The sequence below is a fragment of the Nycticebus coucang genome, chromosome 4, assembly GCF_027406575.1.
Source record: "Nycticebus coucang isolate mNycCou1 chromosome 4, mNycCou1.pri, whole genome shotgun sequence".
Taxonomy (NCBI): domain Eukaryota; kingdom Metazoa; phylum Chordata; class Mammalia; order Primates; family Lorisidae; genus Nycticebus; species Nycticebus coucang.
In genome coordinates this window covers 40,561,962-40,580,862 of record NC_069783.1, presented here as the reverse complement: position 1 = coordinate 40,580,862, position 18,901 = coordinate 40,561,962, and the positions used below count along the sequence as shown (strand labels likewise).

At 42.0% G+C, this 18,901-nt stretch overlaps 1 protein-coding gene and 1 pseudogene across 6 annotated transcripts in view; both read right to left on the bottom strand.

Moving 5' to 3' along the window:
• Positions 1-18,901, bottom strand: part of EML4 (EMAP like 4) — a 259,337-nt gene that overhangs the window by 169,494 nt on the left and 70,942 nt on the right. For 3 of the 6 annotated variants that reach the window (XM_053587443.1, XM_053587447.1, XM_053587444.1), the window contains one exon: positions 3,559-4,334. The exons of 1 other annotated variant lie outside the window; for it this stretch is intronic. In XM_053587443.1, coding sequence (XP_053443418.1) covers positions 3,559-3,583 — 25 coding nt within the window. In that variant the 5' untranslated portion in view covers positions 3,584-4,334. The remainder of the gene's footprint in view (positions 1-3,558; positions 4,335-18,901) is intronic. 2 more of the 6 variants (XM_053587446.1, XM_053587445.1) reach the window with 2 other exon arrangements.
• On the bottom strand, positions 5,016-5,450 carry LOC128583305 (60S ribosomal protein L39-like; annotated as a pseudogene).

The following is an 18,901-nucleotide window of genomic DNA, read 5'->3' as shown; positions in this document are numbered from 1 at the left end:
AAAAAAAGACTGCAAAAGGATGGAAGCATGAAATGCACCCAATTCCTGCCTTATGAAATCTGTAAGAAAAGTGATATTAATAGTTTCCCATATATGCACACAGACATGAGATTTAAAATATATACTGTATAATACCTTTTTTAAGTGTATATGTATGAATACATATATATGTAGTGATTTACAGATAGGACACTGAGATAATTTAGGTACTTTTATCACCTAAGCTTTGGAAAAGAATTTTTTCCAAAGTGTTGCCTTTTTAAGTTACCATAATTCATTAACTAAAAGGTATAACCTAAGGAAATTCCAGAGTACAAGTACCAGCTGACAAATTGCCTGAAATTCATCAGCTGCAGAGATCAAAACCATCCTTCAGTTGTTTTTAAGTATAATAAAGGTAATACAACAAGTATTATACAATTTTAATGTGGCATTTATAAAATGGCCCATCACCTAGCATTCCTCTTAATGATTTCAACAACCCTATGTAGTGTCAATTGCCATATCATAAAATTCACATGATAGTGTTTTTATTAAATGCTCAATTATCAAGAGTACAGATTGAAATTTTTTACGTTTTTCACTTTACAAAATGATTCATCATAGGATTTCTTAAATATTCAGATTCTCTAGAATCACTGTTTATAAAACATTTGATTTTTCTTCTTACAAAAATGTAGTTTTCTCATAAATTTTCAAAATCTCATCTATTAAGTAAAAGAAGATACACACATACACTTCCTTGGGAAAAAAATAAATGCTTTCAATACTTATGACCCCAGAAGAACTTCACATGCTTTAAATTCTTGTTTGGTTAAAAAAAAGTTTTTGCCTTTATATTCATGGCTCTCCTGATGACAAAATAAAGATCAATGTAACTCTAAGCTCTAGGCTAGGCTAACTAACTGCAGAGAACAGAAACAAGCAATTTGGCAAGAGCTGAGGAAAGCTCTGTTTAAACGCTACCAGGAAAATATACCAACACTACTCCTCCACCAACCTCAACCCTTTAAGGTTTCAATTAAGATGGGGCCTAGTTGTACTCTTACTAAGAGGGACAGAAAGAGAAAAAGCATAGGGCTCCTGCTGAGAAGTACCTTCATCAGGAGCTATTCCAGAAATACTGCCAGGAACCATTTCCTTCCCTCTCTGCCTAACATAGGCTCTTCTGAGACAGGCATATCTCCCCTGCTCTGATTAGCACCATAAAAAAAAAAAAAAAGGAAAAGTCTCATCACATATTACCCTTACCCAAAGTATAGCATCAAATGTATTTTAAAAATCCAACATTAGGATCAGCAATAACACTTTATTTTTTTTTTTTTGTAGAGACAGAGTCTCACTTTATGGCCCTTGGTAGAGTGCCATGGCCTCACACAGCTCACAGCAACCTCCAACTCCTGGGCTTAAGCGATTCTCTTGCCTCAGCCTCCCAAGTAGCTGGGACTACAGGTGCCCACCACAACACCCGGCTATTTTTTATTTTTTGGTTGCAGTTTGGCCGCGGCTGGGCTTGAACCCGTCACCCTCGGTATATGGGGCTGGCGCCCTACCAACTGAGCCACAGGCGCCGCCCAGCAATAACACTTTATAAAAAGTGGGAGCCCCAACTGAAATTCATCTTTACCTATCACTTTCTCATCAGTTGCCTCATGATGACATAATTAAGAGATAAAATGATTTAACAAAGTATATCCAATGTTTCAAAATAAACTTAAGAAGTGCTCCAACTGATGAGAAAGACTCCCTCGAAACACAGAACATGAAGCTCTGACCAGATTTCCAGAAGTCCTCAAAACCAACCAAGAAAAGTAAAAGTGTTCTCACCATTCCTGCAGGCTAAGGACACAACAGTACAGAGACCTCACGGCCTGCCATCTCCCAAAAGACAATGGATTTTTACACTAATATATGGTCAACCCTTTAGTGGACAAATTGAACATCTTTATACACTAGTTTCGATATGAACTAGCAAATAAATCCTGACATGAGGCTAAAAAAGAACCAATGAAAAGTTGATGCCTCTCTAAAAGAACCCAAGAATGAGACAAACTTACCAAGTATGGAATTATGAAACATTAAAAGTTAGATAATAGACAACAGGTGCCTTTAGGGAGGAACGAGTAATACTCATTTGCCTCCTATTTTAGGATTTCCACTCTCAACAGTACTTTAATAACGATGATTTTTCTTCCTAAGAAAAAGTCAAAGCCAAATGATGAATTTTACTATTTAATACCTATAATAAGACCACTGCTCTTCAACTTACTTTTGTATTTCAGATTTTAAAAATCTATCTAATCTCAACATTCTCTGGATAGATTAAAGTATTGGCCTGTGGCCAGATCATTCTCTTATCCACGAACATTAACAAACTAAAGATTTATTACTAAGAAATGAAAAATAAAGGCATCTGAATATAAGCTACCTACACATAAAATACTCAAAATACAAATCCAGCAGCAGGTATCACATAACTGCAGTATCAGCCAAAGCAGAAACGGTTTCCCTCACCATCGTAACAGTTGAGCTCAATCTTTACTGTAACCAGATTCCAGTGGCCTCAAAGAATAGTAGTAATTCCAGACTCAAGTTATAAGGCACTGAATACCAGCCTGAAGTTCTGATTCCACTAGCCAGTTAAAAAATGTACTACCTCTTTTCTGGAGAAAGGGAATGCTGAAAAGATACTTCAGCCTACTTAATAACCTCTTCCCTTTCTCCATTCCACAAAGACAACATATTCCAAAAATGGAGAGTCCTTTCTTTCCCTGTCAGAGGCTCCCTTTCCTATGGATTCATAAAGCAGAATAACTTCTCCCCAGCATGCATGCAGAGACAGAAAACATTTCTGCTTTCACTCTTAAGGAGGGTCCCCCAACCCAGATGCACCTCTTCCTTTCTTGTATTAAGTAAATGATGCTTCAGGGGTTCTGGGTCTCTCCACCACTGCAAAATGTTCGAAGGAGTGGAGAGAGTGAAGCGAACTTGTCAGTTACTCTGAGGGATATTTAAAAAGAGGTTCCCAAATTTAAAGTGGAGGGGGACGTGCCCCCTTCCTAAAGAAGGAATGGAGGTCCCTCCCCTAAAAGAGTGCCTCTGCGTGGGTGAAGGCTGTCTCCACCCCCTAAAAGAGCTCGGTATATGTGGAAAAGGGGGAGGAATGTTGTACTCTGAAGAGGGGCCTGGATTTGAAGAAGGGGCGTCCCAACCCCGGAGAGTCTATGGGGGGAGCCATGAGCGCACGGGGACGGGTGTAGCAGCTATTGGGGGCCTCTCTGAGAGGGGGAGGAGTTCTCACTTTGAGGGAAGGAGGGCCCCGGGCACTGAAGGGGGCTCTGGGAGGAAAAGAGGGTCTGGCTCCGAGGAGGGCTGGGCGTGGGGGAGGGGTCTCAGTCCACCGGAGTCCGCGGAGGGGCGGCAGCCTGGAAGAGAACATGTGCAGTGGAACTCCTGCCACCCCAAGAGGCAGGGCGGAAAGCAGGGCCTGGGCTGCGCGTGGATGGAGCAAGGCGCCCACCCTGCGCAGGAGAGGCAGGACTCCCCAGCCGTACTCACCGAGGCTGCCGGCGAAACCGTCCATCTTGCGGGGAAAGCGCCGGGCTCGGGGCTCAGCTGGGCGGGCACTTCATTCAGCGGACAGACCGAGTGGCCGACGCTGAGCCTGACCCGCTCGCTCTCTAGGTTGCCCGGCTCAGGTCCCGGTCCCCGCCTCCGTCGACCGTCCGTCCGCCCCGGGGTAGTCAGCCACGGCCGCGCGGGCCACTTCCCCGTCAGATTGAGAGCCGCGCCGCTCCGCCGCCTGCCCGGCCTCCCTCCCAGCGAGCAGTTGCGAGCGCCGCGCCGCGCCGCGCCCCGCCCCCGCGCCCGCGCGCAGCGGTAGCCCCGCCCCGCGCACGCCGTCACGCTTCCGACCCCGCCTCCCACGTGACGACCCGGAGGCAGGGTCTTGCCGACCCCTCCCTCTCACCTTGCCTCGGCCTCAGAGTGCGTCCCCTTCGCGTTGAGCTGGTGGCTGGGCTTGCGCGGTGTGCCTGCTGAGAGCCGGGGACCTCTGTCCTGCAGCGGGTTCGAGTGGGTTGAGATGAAGGGTGGCCTCCAGCTTAGGATCTTCAGGTGCATCGAAGGATCCTCTCCCCTCACATTTTTCCTCGGTCCCACAGAACCCAACTCTGAAGCCACCCTGACAGGAGATAGTCACTCAGTATGTCCTACAAGGGCACTAAAGGGCAACCAAGTGGGTAATGTTCTCCCTCTGCTTCAGTAGGGTGAGGGACAGATTGGGGCGAGGGTTCTTGACTAACTTGAGGCTACCACTGCCACAGCCGCAGAGCCTAGGACAGAGCAGAAGCAAGGGATTTTAGTGCTGGACAGGACCCAAGAGTTCACCTTGCCCAACACCTTCTTAAGAGAAAGGACACTGACCTTAAAAAGGACGTGACCTGCCTAAGGACATGGAGCCTGGTAGAACCAAGTTGGAACCCAGGCTTCCTTACTGCCTGGTGTTCTTTCCACCGGGGTGGAAAGTGATCCATGTATGGCAGGTGGTAGGATTGCCTTCTCTGGAACTAGAACAAGGTTTGTTTCAAGTGAAGTCAATCTGAGTTGTAGGCCCAACTCCATATGACTCAACTTTATTCATTTACAAATGGATGGCTGGACTTGTAACCAAACATGTAAGTCTATATAGGCTTTCATCCTCCTCCTTCCTACCCCAACACTATTCCCAGTTGAAAGGATTGTTAAACATTATTGCAATATACTTCTCCACTTTGGTGCCTCTTTAAAAATCCCTAAAAATCTAAATTACTTTTCACTCCTCTTTTGGATATCATACCTGTATTAATTCTGAATACAATACTGTGTAGAGACTAGCCATAATACATAGTTACAGAGTAAATGGGGTCTAAAGTTTCCTTCTTCAAAATTAAATGATGTACCCAAAGTTTGCTTTGCTATGGGCATTTTCATATATATAAGTTTCTATTAAGCCTAACTACTTTTTTTTTTCAAGGTCTCACATATTAATTACTGCACCAGCTTATTAGTGAACAGCACATAAGAGAAAACTCATTTTCCCAATGAAGTGTGGCAGCTGTCCAACTGATGACATTTTCAGCTTGATATGGTAAGATGATAGTGACCGTGATACACCATAAGTACGTGCCATCTCATGTGCGATTCCTTATAGACCCAGCTTGGTTCTTCTCCAGTGTCTACTCTTCGAGTTCTACCTGATTTTATTACCGGTTTTCATTCGAATCCACTGGGGAATGGGACGATTTTGTTTTTGTTTCTTGGCCAAAAACCGCTTGATTCTGAAAGTCTTATGAGAGGACATGGTGACAAACGGGACTAATCACACTCACCACAATGGAGTAGAGCGGGAGAGAGTAAACCTAACTACTTAATCTTTGAGAAGTTCTCACAATTGTGATAGCTGCTCTTCTATGTCTGCATAGAACACTCTCTGCCTTAGGTAATTAATGAGAGTAAGAACTTGCATTGGTATTTTGGCATATGTATATTTTAGGGTCTATCCTTCAAGTTTGTAACTCACTTTTGTCCGCATGCTGTAAACCAGAACTTAATCACATGACCACACTTAACTGCAAGGGAGGCTAAGAAATTTAGACTGTGTATCAGAAAAGAAAGAAAAGTTTTGGTAACAGCCAAATGGTTTTTTGCCATACTCCCTTTCATGGCATTCATTAGAGTTATTATTTTTCACTTACTTGAATGGTTAGTCAATAAGCGTCTCACTTATAAGACTATCTACTATCTAGAAGGAGACCTTCTAGAATATATAAAGGAGGAAGTACATTCCTATAGTTAAGAGTGCAGACTCTGGAATCATACTGCCCAAATGCAAATCCCAACCCCACCACCTATTAGCTATGTAGCACAGGACAAATTACATATTCTATTTGTGCATCAGGTTTTTCATCTATAAAATGGGGATGATAGGGCGGCGCCTGTGGCTCAAAGGAGTAGGGCACCAGCCCCATATACCAGAGGTGGTGGGTTCAAACCCGGCCCCGGCCAAAAAAAATGGGGATGATAACATTCCTACTTCATGGAGTTATTGAGAAGATGCAATGAGATAATATATGTAAGTGCTTAGAACAGGGCCTGTTATGTTGTAAGCACTCAGTATTAGCTGGTGTTCTTATTATACATAGGCTTACACCATGTCTGTCTTTCCTCACCATCATATACTAGTGCATATTAACAGAATAACTAGTCAATAAGTACTTTCTGAATAATGAACATCAAAGAACTCTGAAAACTAGTGAATTTAAATACATTATTTCAACAAACAATGCCCTATTGTTTCAAAGCAGCCAGAATTAATTTTTCTATTTAATATTTATCAATTAGGACTCGGTGCCCATAGCACAGTGGTTACAGCATCAGCCACATACACTGAGGCTGGCAGGTTGTTTAAACAGCAATGACAACTACAACAAAAAATAGCTGGGCATTGTGGCAGGCGCCTGTAGTCCCAACTACTTGGGAGGCTGAGGCAAGAGAATCGCTTAAGCCCAAGAGTTGGAGGTTGCTGTGAGCTATGAGGGCACAGCACTCTACTCAGGGCAACAACTTGAGACTCCGTCTCAAAAAAAAAAAAATTTATATATATATATAAAATTATAATTATAATTCCCCAGTGGATTTGAATGAAAACCGGTAATAAAATTTATATATTATATATAATATATATATTTATATATATAAATTAGAACTTACAAGCTAATGGTAAAGTAATAAAATAGAATTTAACATAAATCTCTCAAAATGGAAATGTAGCCAAACATTATCAAACAAACAAACAAAAATCCAAGTGTACTATACAGTTACCAATTACTGAATGGTTATTTGGATTCATCACCTTAACAAAGGATTTATCTTTAGATTATTGTCACTACAAAGCACCCTTTGCCCTTTACTATGAGTGTTTTAAGTACAATTTAATTCAGGCAAATGTAAAATATGCACCATCTTTCAGGAGCCTAATTATTGCAAAAGGTTAAATATAGCTATATGAAATAATAAAAATTTAGAACATTATCTTTATACACAGAATATTGACTCTGTGCATACTTCCCTTCTCTTCTATGTCAAAATGATACTGTAGGATGAATTCCAGAATACTTGCGAAAACACACACCTGTTGTCAAAGCCATGACCTAACATTTGAAGAAATTAAGATTCCTATACCGATTTCTTTGTTTTACTCACCATGTAGATGACCTTGGAAGGTTACTATAAACTCCTTTTGTCAGCTTGCTTTTCTCTCCCTCAGATATTTCAAAAGAAGTGTCAGGAGAAATTAAGTTGGATTTTAAAAAAAAGATATGCTGGGTTTTTACCTCCTTTCATTTCATTATTTGAATGTTAGTTTTAAAATGAAACTCTATAGTCATAGATTTATGTAGATTATATAAATCTATAGTTCATGTAAGCATAAATATGATAGAGAAGAAGACTTAAAGGTTTTTCTTTGACCTTCAAAATTAGAAATTAATACCGGGGAGGGGGATTCTTTGGTTTTATAATATGTTTAACATAAGCAGTATATAAGAAAAGAGTTCAAAATCTCTAAGAGGTTAAATAGCAATGTTGTTCTAACTTCTAATCATAAAGAATGCCTAGGGAGAACATTGAAATTATTGTAAAAAGGGGAGAAAAAGAGTATGGAAGAAACACCCGCAAAAAGCAAAATATAGCTGCCTCTGGGAAATGAAATTAAGTGGGGGAAGAAAAAGATAGAGGAATGATATAGAGAAGTTCACTTTTATATTATTTTAATCATATAAGCATGTGTTGATTTTTTAAAGACCGTTAAAGATACAAAAATAAAAAACATATTGCAGTGCATGTTAATTCAAATATTCACCCATACCTTGTATCTGTAGAGACTGGTTTAAAATATCATACTTATTAAATAACTGTTTTACCAAGCTTGGCATGATTGTTATCCTTCACCTAAGACTTTCCAGACTTACTGACTTCAGAGAAGAATCAAGCAATTAACAGTACTGTAAATTCTTGGCAAGAGCTGACTAGACTGAAATCTATCCTGTGGGGATCACCAGCCATGCCTCAGTTGGGGGACTTGCAGCATGGAAATATGAATAAGTCAATAAATGCCAACTGAGGTTAATTTTGGCAGTTCTGATGGTGCTACCCTTGACCAGCAGGGAGAAAAGCACCAGCTGCAGAGCTAAGTTTTCCCAGTGCCAATCCAGAATTTATGCCATGAAATGAGAAATTTAAACTTGTTGAGGTTATGAAACTAACTTTAAAGTTTCTTATCAGGTGCTTAGAACTTCATCACATTTACTGGATGTTGGGCAAGCCTTACAGATAACAGCTAATAATTTTCATGTGTCCAACATAAGTTTATACTTCTCTCCATGAAAAATTCATAGCAGCCTCTTAAAAAATTGAAATTGTATAGGGAAATACTTTCAAATAGCAATATTAGAATGGAAAGAAGCCAATCAAGGAAATTTAATTCTCAAAATTAATAACACAGGAAGTTCTCTTCTTGCAAATAAAATATTTCCAAAAGGTCATTTGTAAGTCAGCTGTTGGAAACTAGGAACAATGTTATAAATGGTGGTTAGATTACCACTCAGCCCCCAAAACATGTAGCATGCTGATCATAACATGCCTGGGTTAAAACCACACTGATGAAAACCTTACTTAAGGTTTTGAACCAGACAGGTCTGAAATTGAATATTATCTGTCATAAACATCTGTAAGTTGTGTTGCAACCTAAATGAAACATATGGCACCCTTTCCACTTTCAAAGCTCTTACAAATGCCCTGACAGGTAGGTTTTGTTATCCCCATTTTTCAGACTAGAAAATAAGCTTCCAGAATATACAGGTAGAAAGTGGGAAGATCATATTTTGAACTCATACCAGTCTATCTGTGATAGTGAAGCTCTTTTCACTGCACCAGTTTGCCTTTTAGTCTCATTGAAGTTCCATAGTAGAGATCCTTGAACACCAGAGACATCAATCAACTGTGCAGTTTTAGCAGCAAAATGACATGATCCAAGTGATGCTTTAGGAAGATTAACCTCTGGGTAGATAAGTTGGAAGAGGCACTGAGAGTTGGAATTCAATTAGGAGACAGTTGTAGTGGAGCAGAAGCTGCAGAAAGGTCCAAGAAAAAAAGTGGTGTGAAGGAAGACAATGAATGAGTGGCAAACAAAACCCTTGCAGAAACCGAGTGACTGATGGCTTCAGAAGCTGTGGAAGAGAAAGGCATAAAATAGGTTATCCAGGATCCGCTTCTAGCGATGGAGAGAATGAATGCAGCGTTAAATGAAAATGAGAAGCTAAAGAACTGATAAGACTGGAGAAAAGGAAATAAGATGATTAACTGCCTTTTGTGGGAAGTCGAAAAAATCAGAGATGATCTTTGGTAGCTGGAGCCCAGGCATGTGACTTAGGCCAATTGGATGCTCCAATTTAGTTGTTTTGGGGGGCTGGAGAGGTTAGTGACATAAAAACTAGCAGCCAGGGATCATGCTTAAAGAGAAATTGAAGAGCAGCAGCGATCCTGTATGGGGATGGGGAAGGGCAGCAAGTTCCAGAGCAAAATCCTCCTGTGCTCTCTGTGCCCCAGACTGCCTGGGTTTCTGCCCATTTTCTGTTCCTGGTCCTCTGGTCTTCTTGCTGACCAAGTGAGCTACCCAATAACCCTCCCCCCCCATGAATTCATTTTCTGCTTGAGTTAGCCAGAGTAGGTTTCTGTTATTTGAAATTGAGAACCCTGAATGATACAAATGCTGCCTTCAGTTTTAAATAGATAATGGTTGCCGGGCGGCATCTGTGGCTCAGTGAGTAGGGGGCCGGCCCCATATGCCGAGGGTGGCGGGTTCAAACCCAGCCCCGGCCAAACCGCAACAATAACAAAAATATAGCCGGGCGTTGTGGCGGGCGCCTGTAGTCCCAGCTACTCGGGAGGCTGAGGCAAGAGAATCGCGTAAGCCCAAGAGTTAGAGGTTGCTGTGAGTCGTGTGATGCCACGGCACTCTACCGAGGGCGGTACAGTGAGACTCTGTCTCTACAAAAAAAAAAAAAAATAGATAATGGTTGCCATCATAACCAGACACCCAGATGGAAGTCTCCAGTGCATAGTTTGAAGTGTGGGTTTATGGTTTAGAAGATGGTTGGATCTGGGAATATAGAAGCCAGAGGCTTCTAAATAGAGACAATGATTCTAGCCATGAGAAATCATTGAAGGAAAAGATTTGAGAGAGAGAAAATGGAAATAAGGAGAATGTAGAACTTGAAGGACCTCCAGTATTAGGAGGCTAGAGAATGAGTTGGGGAAGAAGCAGTAATCAAAGGCACATCACACTGGTGTCATACCACAGAACCAAAGGCACCAAAAGTTTTTTAAAAAGGTGGAAGTCGTATGCTACAGAGTTCATGGAAGATGAGAACTGAGAAAGGGGTACTAGATTTAGTGATTGGGAGATCACTGGTCTTTGAGAGTTGCTTGTCATGACCATGAAAGAACATCAGGTTACAGAGGGGAAAAGACTGGGAGGGTGGTGTGAACATGGAAAGAGAAAACACAAGCCATAGGTTAAAGAAGCTGGGCAGGATTTGTCTGTTTTGTTCACTGCTGTAGTCTCAGCTCCTGGAAAATACCTGGCTTTGCTAAATGAATGAATAAAGAAGAGAGAAGCAGAAAATTACCTCGAGCTGCAGTGTAGTAAAAAAGTAAGAGTACCTGAGTATGCTTACAAGCAAGGGTTGTCAAGTCCTCTCTCTACATCCATAGGCTGGAAAACCTGACTTCCAAGACTCTTTAGTCACCTACTAGATCCTTCTTTTTTGCTTGCATACAATCCTCACTACTCCACTATTTAGCTTATTTGTAGTATAAGTCAATATACTCGTTAGACCTTTCTTCTTATTCTTAGACATTCTTATTCATGTCTTGTTCTTCTCTGAAAAGTCTATTTCTTTTTTTTTTTTTTTTTTTTTTTGCAGTTTTTGGCCAGGGCTGGGCTTGAACCTGCAACCTTTTGCATATGGGGCCGGTGCCCTACCCCTTTGAGCCACAGGCGCCACCCATATTTCTTCTACTAATTTATGTCCCACAGAACAGTAAGTCAAATATTCCTCATCTATATATATTTTGTCCCATATAACAGTGGAACCTCCGTGAGCTGTTATGAATGAGTTGATAAAATGAAGTCTGATCAATTAGAAAGTTAATTTCAGGTCTGCCATCAAGTGGTATCTCAACTGCACAATTTAAAAGAGTCGCTAGTTCATGGTCCTTTACAATACCAAGCTTTAAATCAATAATCAAATTATCAGATACAGTATCAAAACATTGTAAAGAAGTCTTATGAAAACAGCAAGTTGGGTGCCGCCTGTGGCTCAGTGGGCAGGGCGCCGGCCCCATATACCAAGGGGGCAGGTTCAAACCCGGCTGCGGCCAAACTGCAACAAAAAAATACCCGGGGGGGCGGTGTCTGTGGCTCAGTCTGTAAGGCGCCGGCCCCATATACCGAGGGTGGCGGGTTCAAACCCGGCCCCAGCCAAACTGCAAAGCAAAAAATAGCTGGGCATTGTGGCGGGCGCCTGTAGTCCCAGCTACTCGGGAGGCTGAGGCAAGAGAATCGCTTAAGCCCAGGAGTTAGAGGTTGCTGTGAGCTGTGTGAGGCCACGGCACTCTACCAAGGGCCATAAAGTGAGACTCTGTCTCTACAAAAAAAAAAAAAAATACCCGGGTGTTGTGGCGGGCGCCTGTAGTCGCAGCTACTCAGGAGGCTGAGGCAAGGGAATCACCTAAGCCCAGGACTTGGAGGTTGCTATGAGCTGTGTGACGCCACAGCATACTACCATGGGCAATAAAGTGAAACTCTGTCTCTACAAAAAACAAACAAAAAACCCCCAGCAAGTTAAAATTGTCTCTGATTTAAATAAAATAAGATTTATTATTTATAATAACAAAATGTAAGCTTTATTGTTCAATTTTAAGTCTTTCTCTTTCTAAGTATCAGAAATCTATGAGTTAAAAAACAGGCATTTTGGCCGGGCGCGGTGGCTCAGGCCTGTAGTCCTAGTGCTGTAGGAGGCCAAGGTGGGTGGATTTTCTGAGCTCAGAGGTTCAAGACCAATATGAGCAGGAGTGAGCCAGAGTGAAACCCCATCTCTACAAAAAGAAAAGAAAAAGCCGGGCATTGTGGTGGGTGCCTGTAGTCCCAGCTACTTGGGAGGCAAAGGGCAAGAGCAGGTGTCCTCAAACTTTTTAAACGGGGCCAATTCACTGTCCCTCGGACCGTTGGAGGGCCGGACTATAGTTTAAAATATATATATATGAACAAATTCCTATGCACATTGCACATATCTTATTTTGAAGTAAAAAACAAAATGGGAACAAATACAATTCACACCACTTCATGTGGCCTTCAGGCCACAGTTTGAGGAGGGCAAGAGAATCGCTAAAGGAAGAACAGAAAAAAACAAACAAAAAAAACCCTTCAAACTAAGAAGAGTGAAAGCCAGCTGAATTGAAAGCAAAAATTAAAAAAAACAAAAACAAAAACAGGCATTTAAAAATAAATTTTCACTAGAAATATAAGAAGTAATAAGCAGTTTTCAAGTGCAATGGAGCACATAGACTGTAATAATAAGTTTAAAGACCTGCAGGTTTCTTACTCTTAGCTTATAGTCCTTCATGGATATAAGTAAAGCACAGAAAGTCTCTCCAGTGGGTTTAAGAGGCAGTTTCCCATTTTGCCTGCAGACTTTAGAGAGGCTGTCTTTTAGTGCCCATTATAGGTTCATCAGAGCAGTCAGCTGCAACTTAAAGCTTCTTATGAGTATTAGTATATTAATTTGCCTTTAAGTCTGAAATTACAGGGAGAAATTTAAAATAAATAAGTGTCTTTTGCTCATGGCATTCCCTTTAGGTTCTTTTAAAAATAATTGAGTGCACATGTACATGCAAACAGAATATACATGTGTGCACATAGGTGTGTGTTTCCTGTTACATGGTCAAAAAGCTTTTTATAGTGTTCCTCACCCTCTTCCTAGCCTGAAAATTTGCCTGGCCTACACTGAGTCCTTGATCAAGATGTGAATGGCTGGTGGCGCCTGTAGCTCAAGTAGCTAAGGCGCCAGCCACATATACTGGCGGGTTCGAATTCAGCCTGGGCCTGCCAAACAACAATGACAACTACAACCAAAAAATAGCTGGGCATTGTGGCGGGTGCCTGTAGTCCCAGCTACTTGGGAGGCTAAGGCAAGAGAATCTCTTAAGCTCAGGAGTTTGAGGTTGCTATCAGCTGTGACACCACAGCACTCTACCCAGGGCAATACCTTGAGGCTCTGTCTCAAAAAAAAAAAAAAAAGTGAATGGCTTGTAATAACGTAGTGTTTCTAGTTCCATAAACCAGTATGTTCCTCATCAAAGTCCTCCCAGTCAAAATAGGGATCTTACATTCTTGGATATCTGGGAAACGTGCATGTAACTGAATGGCATTTTCAAATAAGGCCTCCCTTTTCTGAATCTGTGATGGTTAACATTTTGGAGTATCTATCAATCATTTATTCTGTAAAACTAAAATAAGTATACAATAGGCTCAGCGCCTGTAGCTCAGCGGCTAGGGCACAGGCCACATACACCAGGGCTGGTGGGTTCGAACCTGGCCTGGGCCTGCCAAATAACAATGACAACTATAACAACAACAAAACTGGGCATTGTGGCAGGCACCTATAGTCCCGGAAGTCTGAGGCAAGAGAATCACCTAAGCCCAAGGCTTTGAGGTTACTGTGAGCTATGATGCTACAGCACTCTACCGAGGGTGACGTAGTGAGACTTTGTCTCAAAAACAAATAAACAAACAAATGAGTATGCAGTCACCTGAGAAACTAAAAACCTTTATTCCAAAATGGTGGCATTTTTGTGCCAGGCTGTGAAGTGAGCCCTGGCCCAGGGTCAGACGACTGGTGTGAGATGGCTTGTCCTCACCCATTAGTCAGAAGACATTTCCTGTGGAAAAGCGAGGGTCCTTCCACAGTCTTCTATTCCTGTGAAAGAGCCAAAGTTGTGGGAAAAGCATCCTCCCATTCTTGTGGAGCAGTTGCAGGACTCATTCATCCAGTATTCTGCACAAAACCAGGCTCATCAAGTTGCCCAGACCACAGGTCAAGAAATGTAAGGACGTGATTTCGCAAAAGAAGAAATACAAATCACCAAAGACTGCGTACTGCAGAAGAACAAGAATATTTACAAAGCAGTTTAGCCACACAAAAACCTGTACGTGGATGTTTACGGCAGCTTTGTTCACACTTGCCAACACTTGGCAGCAACTGAGATGTTCTTGAGTAAGTGAGCGAATGAATGAATAAATAGTGTATATCCAAATAATGGAATATTCAGCACTAAAAGTGCTAAAAGCAGCTACTTGGGAGGCTGAGGCAAGAGAATCGCTTAAGCCCAGGAGTTGGAGGTTGCTGTGAGCTGTGTGAGGCCACGGCACTCTACTGAGGGCCATAAAGTGAGACCCTGTCTCTACAAAAAAAAAAAAAAAAAAAGTGCTAAAAGCTATCAAGCCATGAAAAGATATGGAGGAACCTTAAATGCACTAAGAGAAAGAAGCTGATCATAAAAGGCTGTACTGTACACTTCCAACTATATGACACACTGGAAAAGGCAAAACTACGGAGACAGTAAAAAGATCTGTAGTTGCCAGAGGTTGGGAGGAGGGTGGGATGAAAAGAGGTGGATTTTTAGAGTAGTGAAAATGCTCCGTATGGTGCTCTACATAGAGGACCCTGGGCTCTTTCACAGGAATATCTTCTTTCTTGTGGGTGAGGACAGCCCACCTCACACCATGGACTGTCTGTATCTGGACCATGGCTCACCTCATAGGTTGGCACAAAAATGCCACAGGATACATGTCATTATACATTTGTCTGAAACCGCAGAATATACAACACCATAATGTAAATCATGGACTTTGAGTGATGATAAGGTGTCAATGTAGGTTCATTGGTTGTAACAAATGTACCACTCCAGAGAGGGATATTGATAGTAGGGATGGATGTGTGAGGACAGTGGGTATATGTGACACCTTTGTAACTTCCTCTCAGTCAGTCTAAAACTGTTGAAGGAAGGAAGGAAGGAAAGAAAGGCAGTACAAATTAAAATGAGATACCATTTGATAGAAATCAAATTGGGGAAGTTTTTTTTTTTTTAATTGTTGGGGATTCATTGAGGGTAAAGAAACCAGGCTACACTGATTGCATTTGTTAGGTGAAGTCCCTCTTATAATTTGTCTTGCCCCCCAAACTTATTTTTTTTTAATTAATAAATGCAGTTCAATGTAGATGAGGAGGCAGGGAACAGGTACTCTCATATACAGGCAGGTAAAATGGTCAACATTTCTGGAGGGCAAGATTGTACTACTACAGTGGTTCTCAACCTGTGGATTGCGACCCCTTTGGGGGTCAAACGGGTCGCCTACATACATCCTGCATATCAGATACTTACAGTATGATTCATAACAGTAGCAAAATTACAGTTATGAAGTAGCAACAAAAATTATTTTATGGTTGAGAGTCACCACAACATGAGGAACTGTATTAAAGGGTTGTGGCATTAGGAAGGTTGAGAACCACTGTACTACTATATTTTGCCATGTATAGTGTACACTTTTTTGCTCAAATTTTTGAGAGAAAAATAAGAATATGCACTGTGTATGCATGAGTAGCATGCCTGGGGAGCAGGGAAGCCCAGCAGGTCACTGGGGACCATTGTGTCCTCCCACCTGCGCCCACTGGGTGCACGGAGTCCAGTCCAGAAGGACTGGATCAGGATCAGGTGTGGCCTCTACCAACTGCCACAATCAGGAGAGGGTGTTGGGGGGCGTGGGACTGGCAAGGTGGGCCAAACCCATGCAGAGCAGGGCCCAAGGTCCAAGACCTAGATTAGGCGCCATGCAGGCCCCAGGGACCCAGCTAGCTGTCTGTGGGCCAAGCAGCCTCAGAAGCTCCCCCCACCACCAACCATGCACAGGAGAGAGGGAAGAGGCAACCTTCACAGAGAGGACAGTTACAGGAGGGTGGGGCAAACCCCATGTTTACCAAGGGAGTGTTAACCCTCTCCAGACTTGTCTCTCCTGGCCAAGAGATAGCCACTTTCTCAAGGGGCATTTTCCTGAAAGGACCAAAAACATGGGTGCATGTTTTATACAGGAGCTTATTTTATGCAGTAAAATGCAGTATTTATCAAAACTCCTAACATAATGGGTGGCGCCTGTGACTCAAGGAGTAGGGCACCGGCCTCAGAGGGCCCGGCCAAAAACCGCAAAAAAAAAAAAAAGACAAAATAAAACAAACAAAAAAATCCCCTAACATATAACTAACATCAAGGAATTAGCCAAAAGGAAATAATCAGAGCTATACAAAAGGATTTATCTGCTAGGAAATCTTCTCACAATATTATTTTTAATGGTCCAAAAGCAGAAACAACTTACATATGCAACCAAAGGGTTAAGTTAAATAAATAATGCTGCATCCATAAGTTAGAGTACTATGCAACTCTAAAAATAATGTTGCAACCAGGTGTGGTGGCTCATGCCTGTAATCCCAGCACTCTTGGAGGCCAAGGTGGGAGGATTGCTTGAGTTCAGGAGGTTGAGACCAGCCTGAGCAAGAGTAAGATCCTATCTCTGTTAAAAATAGAAAAATTAAGGCCAGGCACAGTGGCTCACACCTGTAATCCTAGCACTCTAGGTGGCCGAGGCAGGTAGATTGCCTGAGCTCATGAGTTTGAGACCAGCCTGAGCCAGAGCTAGACCTAGTCTCTAAAAATAGCCGGGAATTATATATGGCAGGCACCTATAAGACCCAGCTACTTGGGAGGCTGAGGCAAGAGGATCACTTGAGCCTAAGACTTTGAGGTTGCTGTAAGCTGTGATGCCATGCACTCTTTTCAAGGATAACAAAATAAGACTCCTTCTCCAAAAAAATAAAAAATAAAAATAGAAAAATTAGCCTGGCATCATACTGCATGCCTGTAGTCCCAGCTACTGGGGAAGCTGAGGCAGGAGTTGCTTGAGCCCAGGAGTTTGAGATTACAGTGAGCTACAATGATGTCACTGTGCTCTGGGGGCAACAAAGCAAGACTCTGCCTCAAAAAAGAAATTGTTTTTTAAATATCCTAAAAGAATATTTAATGATGTAGGAAAATATTGATGTTTTATTAATTGAAGAAAAGGAGGTCACAAAATAGTACTACTGTATGCTCTTGGGAATCCAAAAGAGATGATTGTGTGTCTATAAATCTACAGATAAGAAAGTCAAAAAGTTTACTAAACTGTTAATATTGGTTATCTCTAGGCAGGTACAGTGGTTCATGCCTGTAATCCTAGCTCTGTGGGAGGCTGAGGCAGGTGGATTGCCTGAGCTCAGGAGTTCAAGACCAGCTTGAGCAAGAGTGAGACTTGTCTCTACTAAAAATAGAAAAACCAGCTGGGTGTTGTGGCAGGTGCCTATAGTCCAGCTACTCAGGAGGATGAGGCAAGAGGATCACTTGAGACCAGGAGTTTGAGGTTGCTGTGAGCTATGATGCCACAGCACTCTACCCAGGGCAACAGAGCAAGACACTGTCTCAAAAAAAAAAAAAAAATTACTGGTTATCTCTGGGTTCTAAGATTATGGATGATTTTTGTTTTATCCTTTTTTCCTTTTTCTTTTTTTTTTGCAATTTTTTTTGTCCAGGGCCAGGTTTGAACCCACCACCTCTGGTATATGGGGCCAGTGCCCTACTCCTTGAGCCACAGGCACCGCCCCTGTTCTAACCTTTTTTCTACTTCTACAATGCACATGTATTACTTTGGTATTCAGGAACAATGTTATTAAAAAAAAGTAAAAGAGTTCTCATGTACTTAGAGATTTATTTCTCATGAATCAATGAAGTAAGAGAAAAACTGCTTCCCCTAAAATAGGCTAATGGAGCAGCTTATATAGATATTTTCCCTGAGCTACACTTCCCCCATTTAGAAGAAAGGTCAGCAACAGGGTAGATGTTTCAAAGTGGACTGTGCCGTACACATTCTTGCCCACGTAGGGTGCTAGGGACTCTGATAGGCTCATACTTATCCTGGACCTGAGGTATGTACTTAAGGAAGAGCCAGGACAGCTGGTGCGAGTATGAACATATCACTTTTAACATTTATTTCATGGTTATGACATGCAACCAACCCTGAAACCCCTCAAACCTTTCATGTTCTAGTGGACATCATTAGATAGGTACCATAAATAGACTCCCTGCCTCTATCACATTTTCCCTTTGGTATTTCCATAATGATACTTATTCTATATCAAGTAGAAACTTAGTGAGAATATTTGTTTTGGGTTTCTATTCCATTGCCATTTAACATAAGGTCATGGTCATTGTAAATGTAAGGCTGAAGGCTGAGTGCAGTGGCTCATGCCTGTAATCCTGGCACTCTGGGAAGATGAGGCAGGTGGATTGCCTGAGCTCACAGGTTCAAGACCAGTCTGAGCCAGAGTGAGACCCCATCTCTAAAAATATGTGCCGGGCACCTGTAGTCCCAGCTACTTGGGAGGCTGAGGCAATTGAATCACTTGAGCCCAAGAATTTGAGATTGCTCTGAGCTATGACACCACAGCACTCTACCAAGGGTGACAAAGTGAAACTCTATCTCAAAAAAAAAAAAAAAAAAACTAACTAAATAAATAAAAGGCTGAGTACAGACTCATATCTGTAATCCCAGAACTTTGGGAGGCCAAGGTGGCAGGATCTCTTGAGTTTAAGTCTCCAGTGAGCTATGATCGCATCACTGTACTCCAGCCTGGGTAACAGAGTGGGACCCTGACTCAAA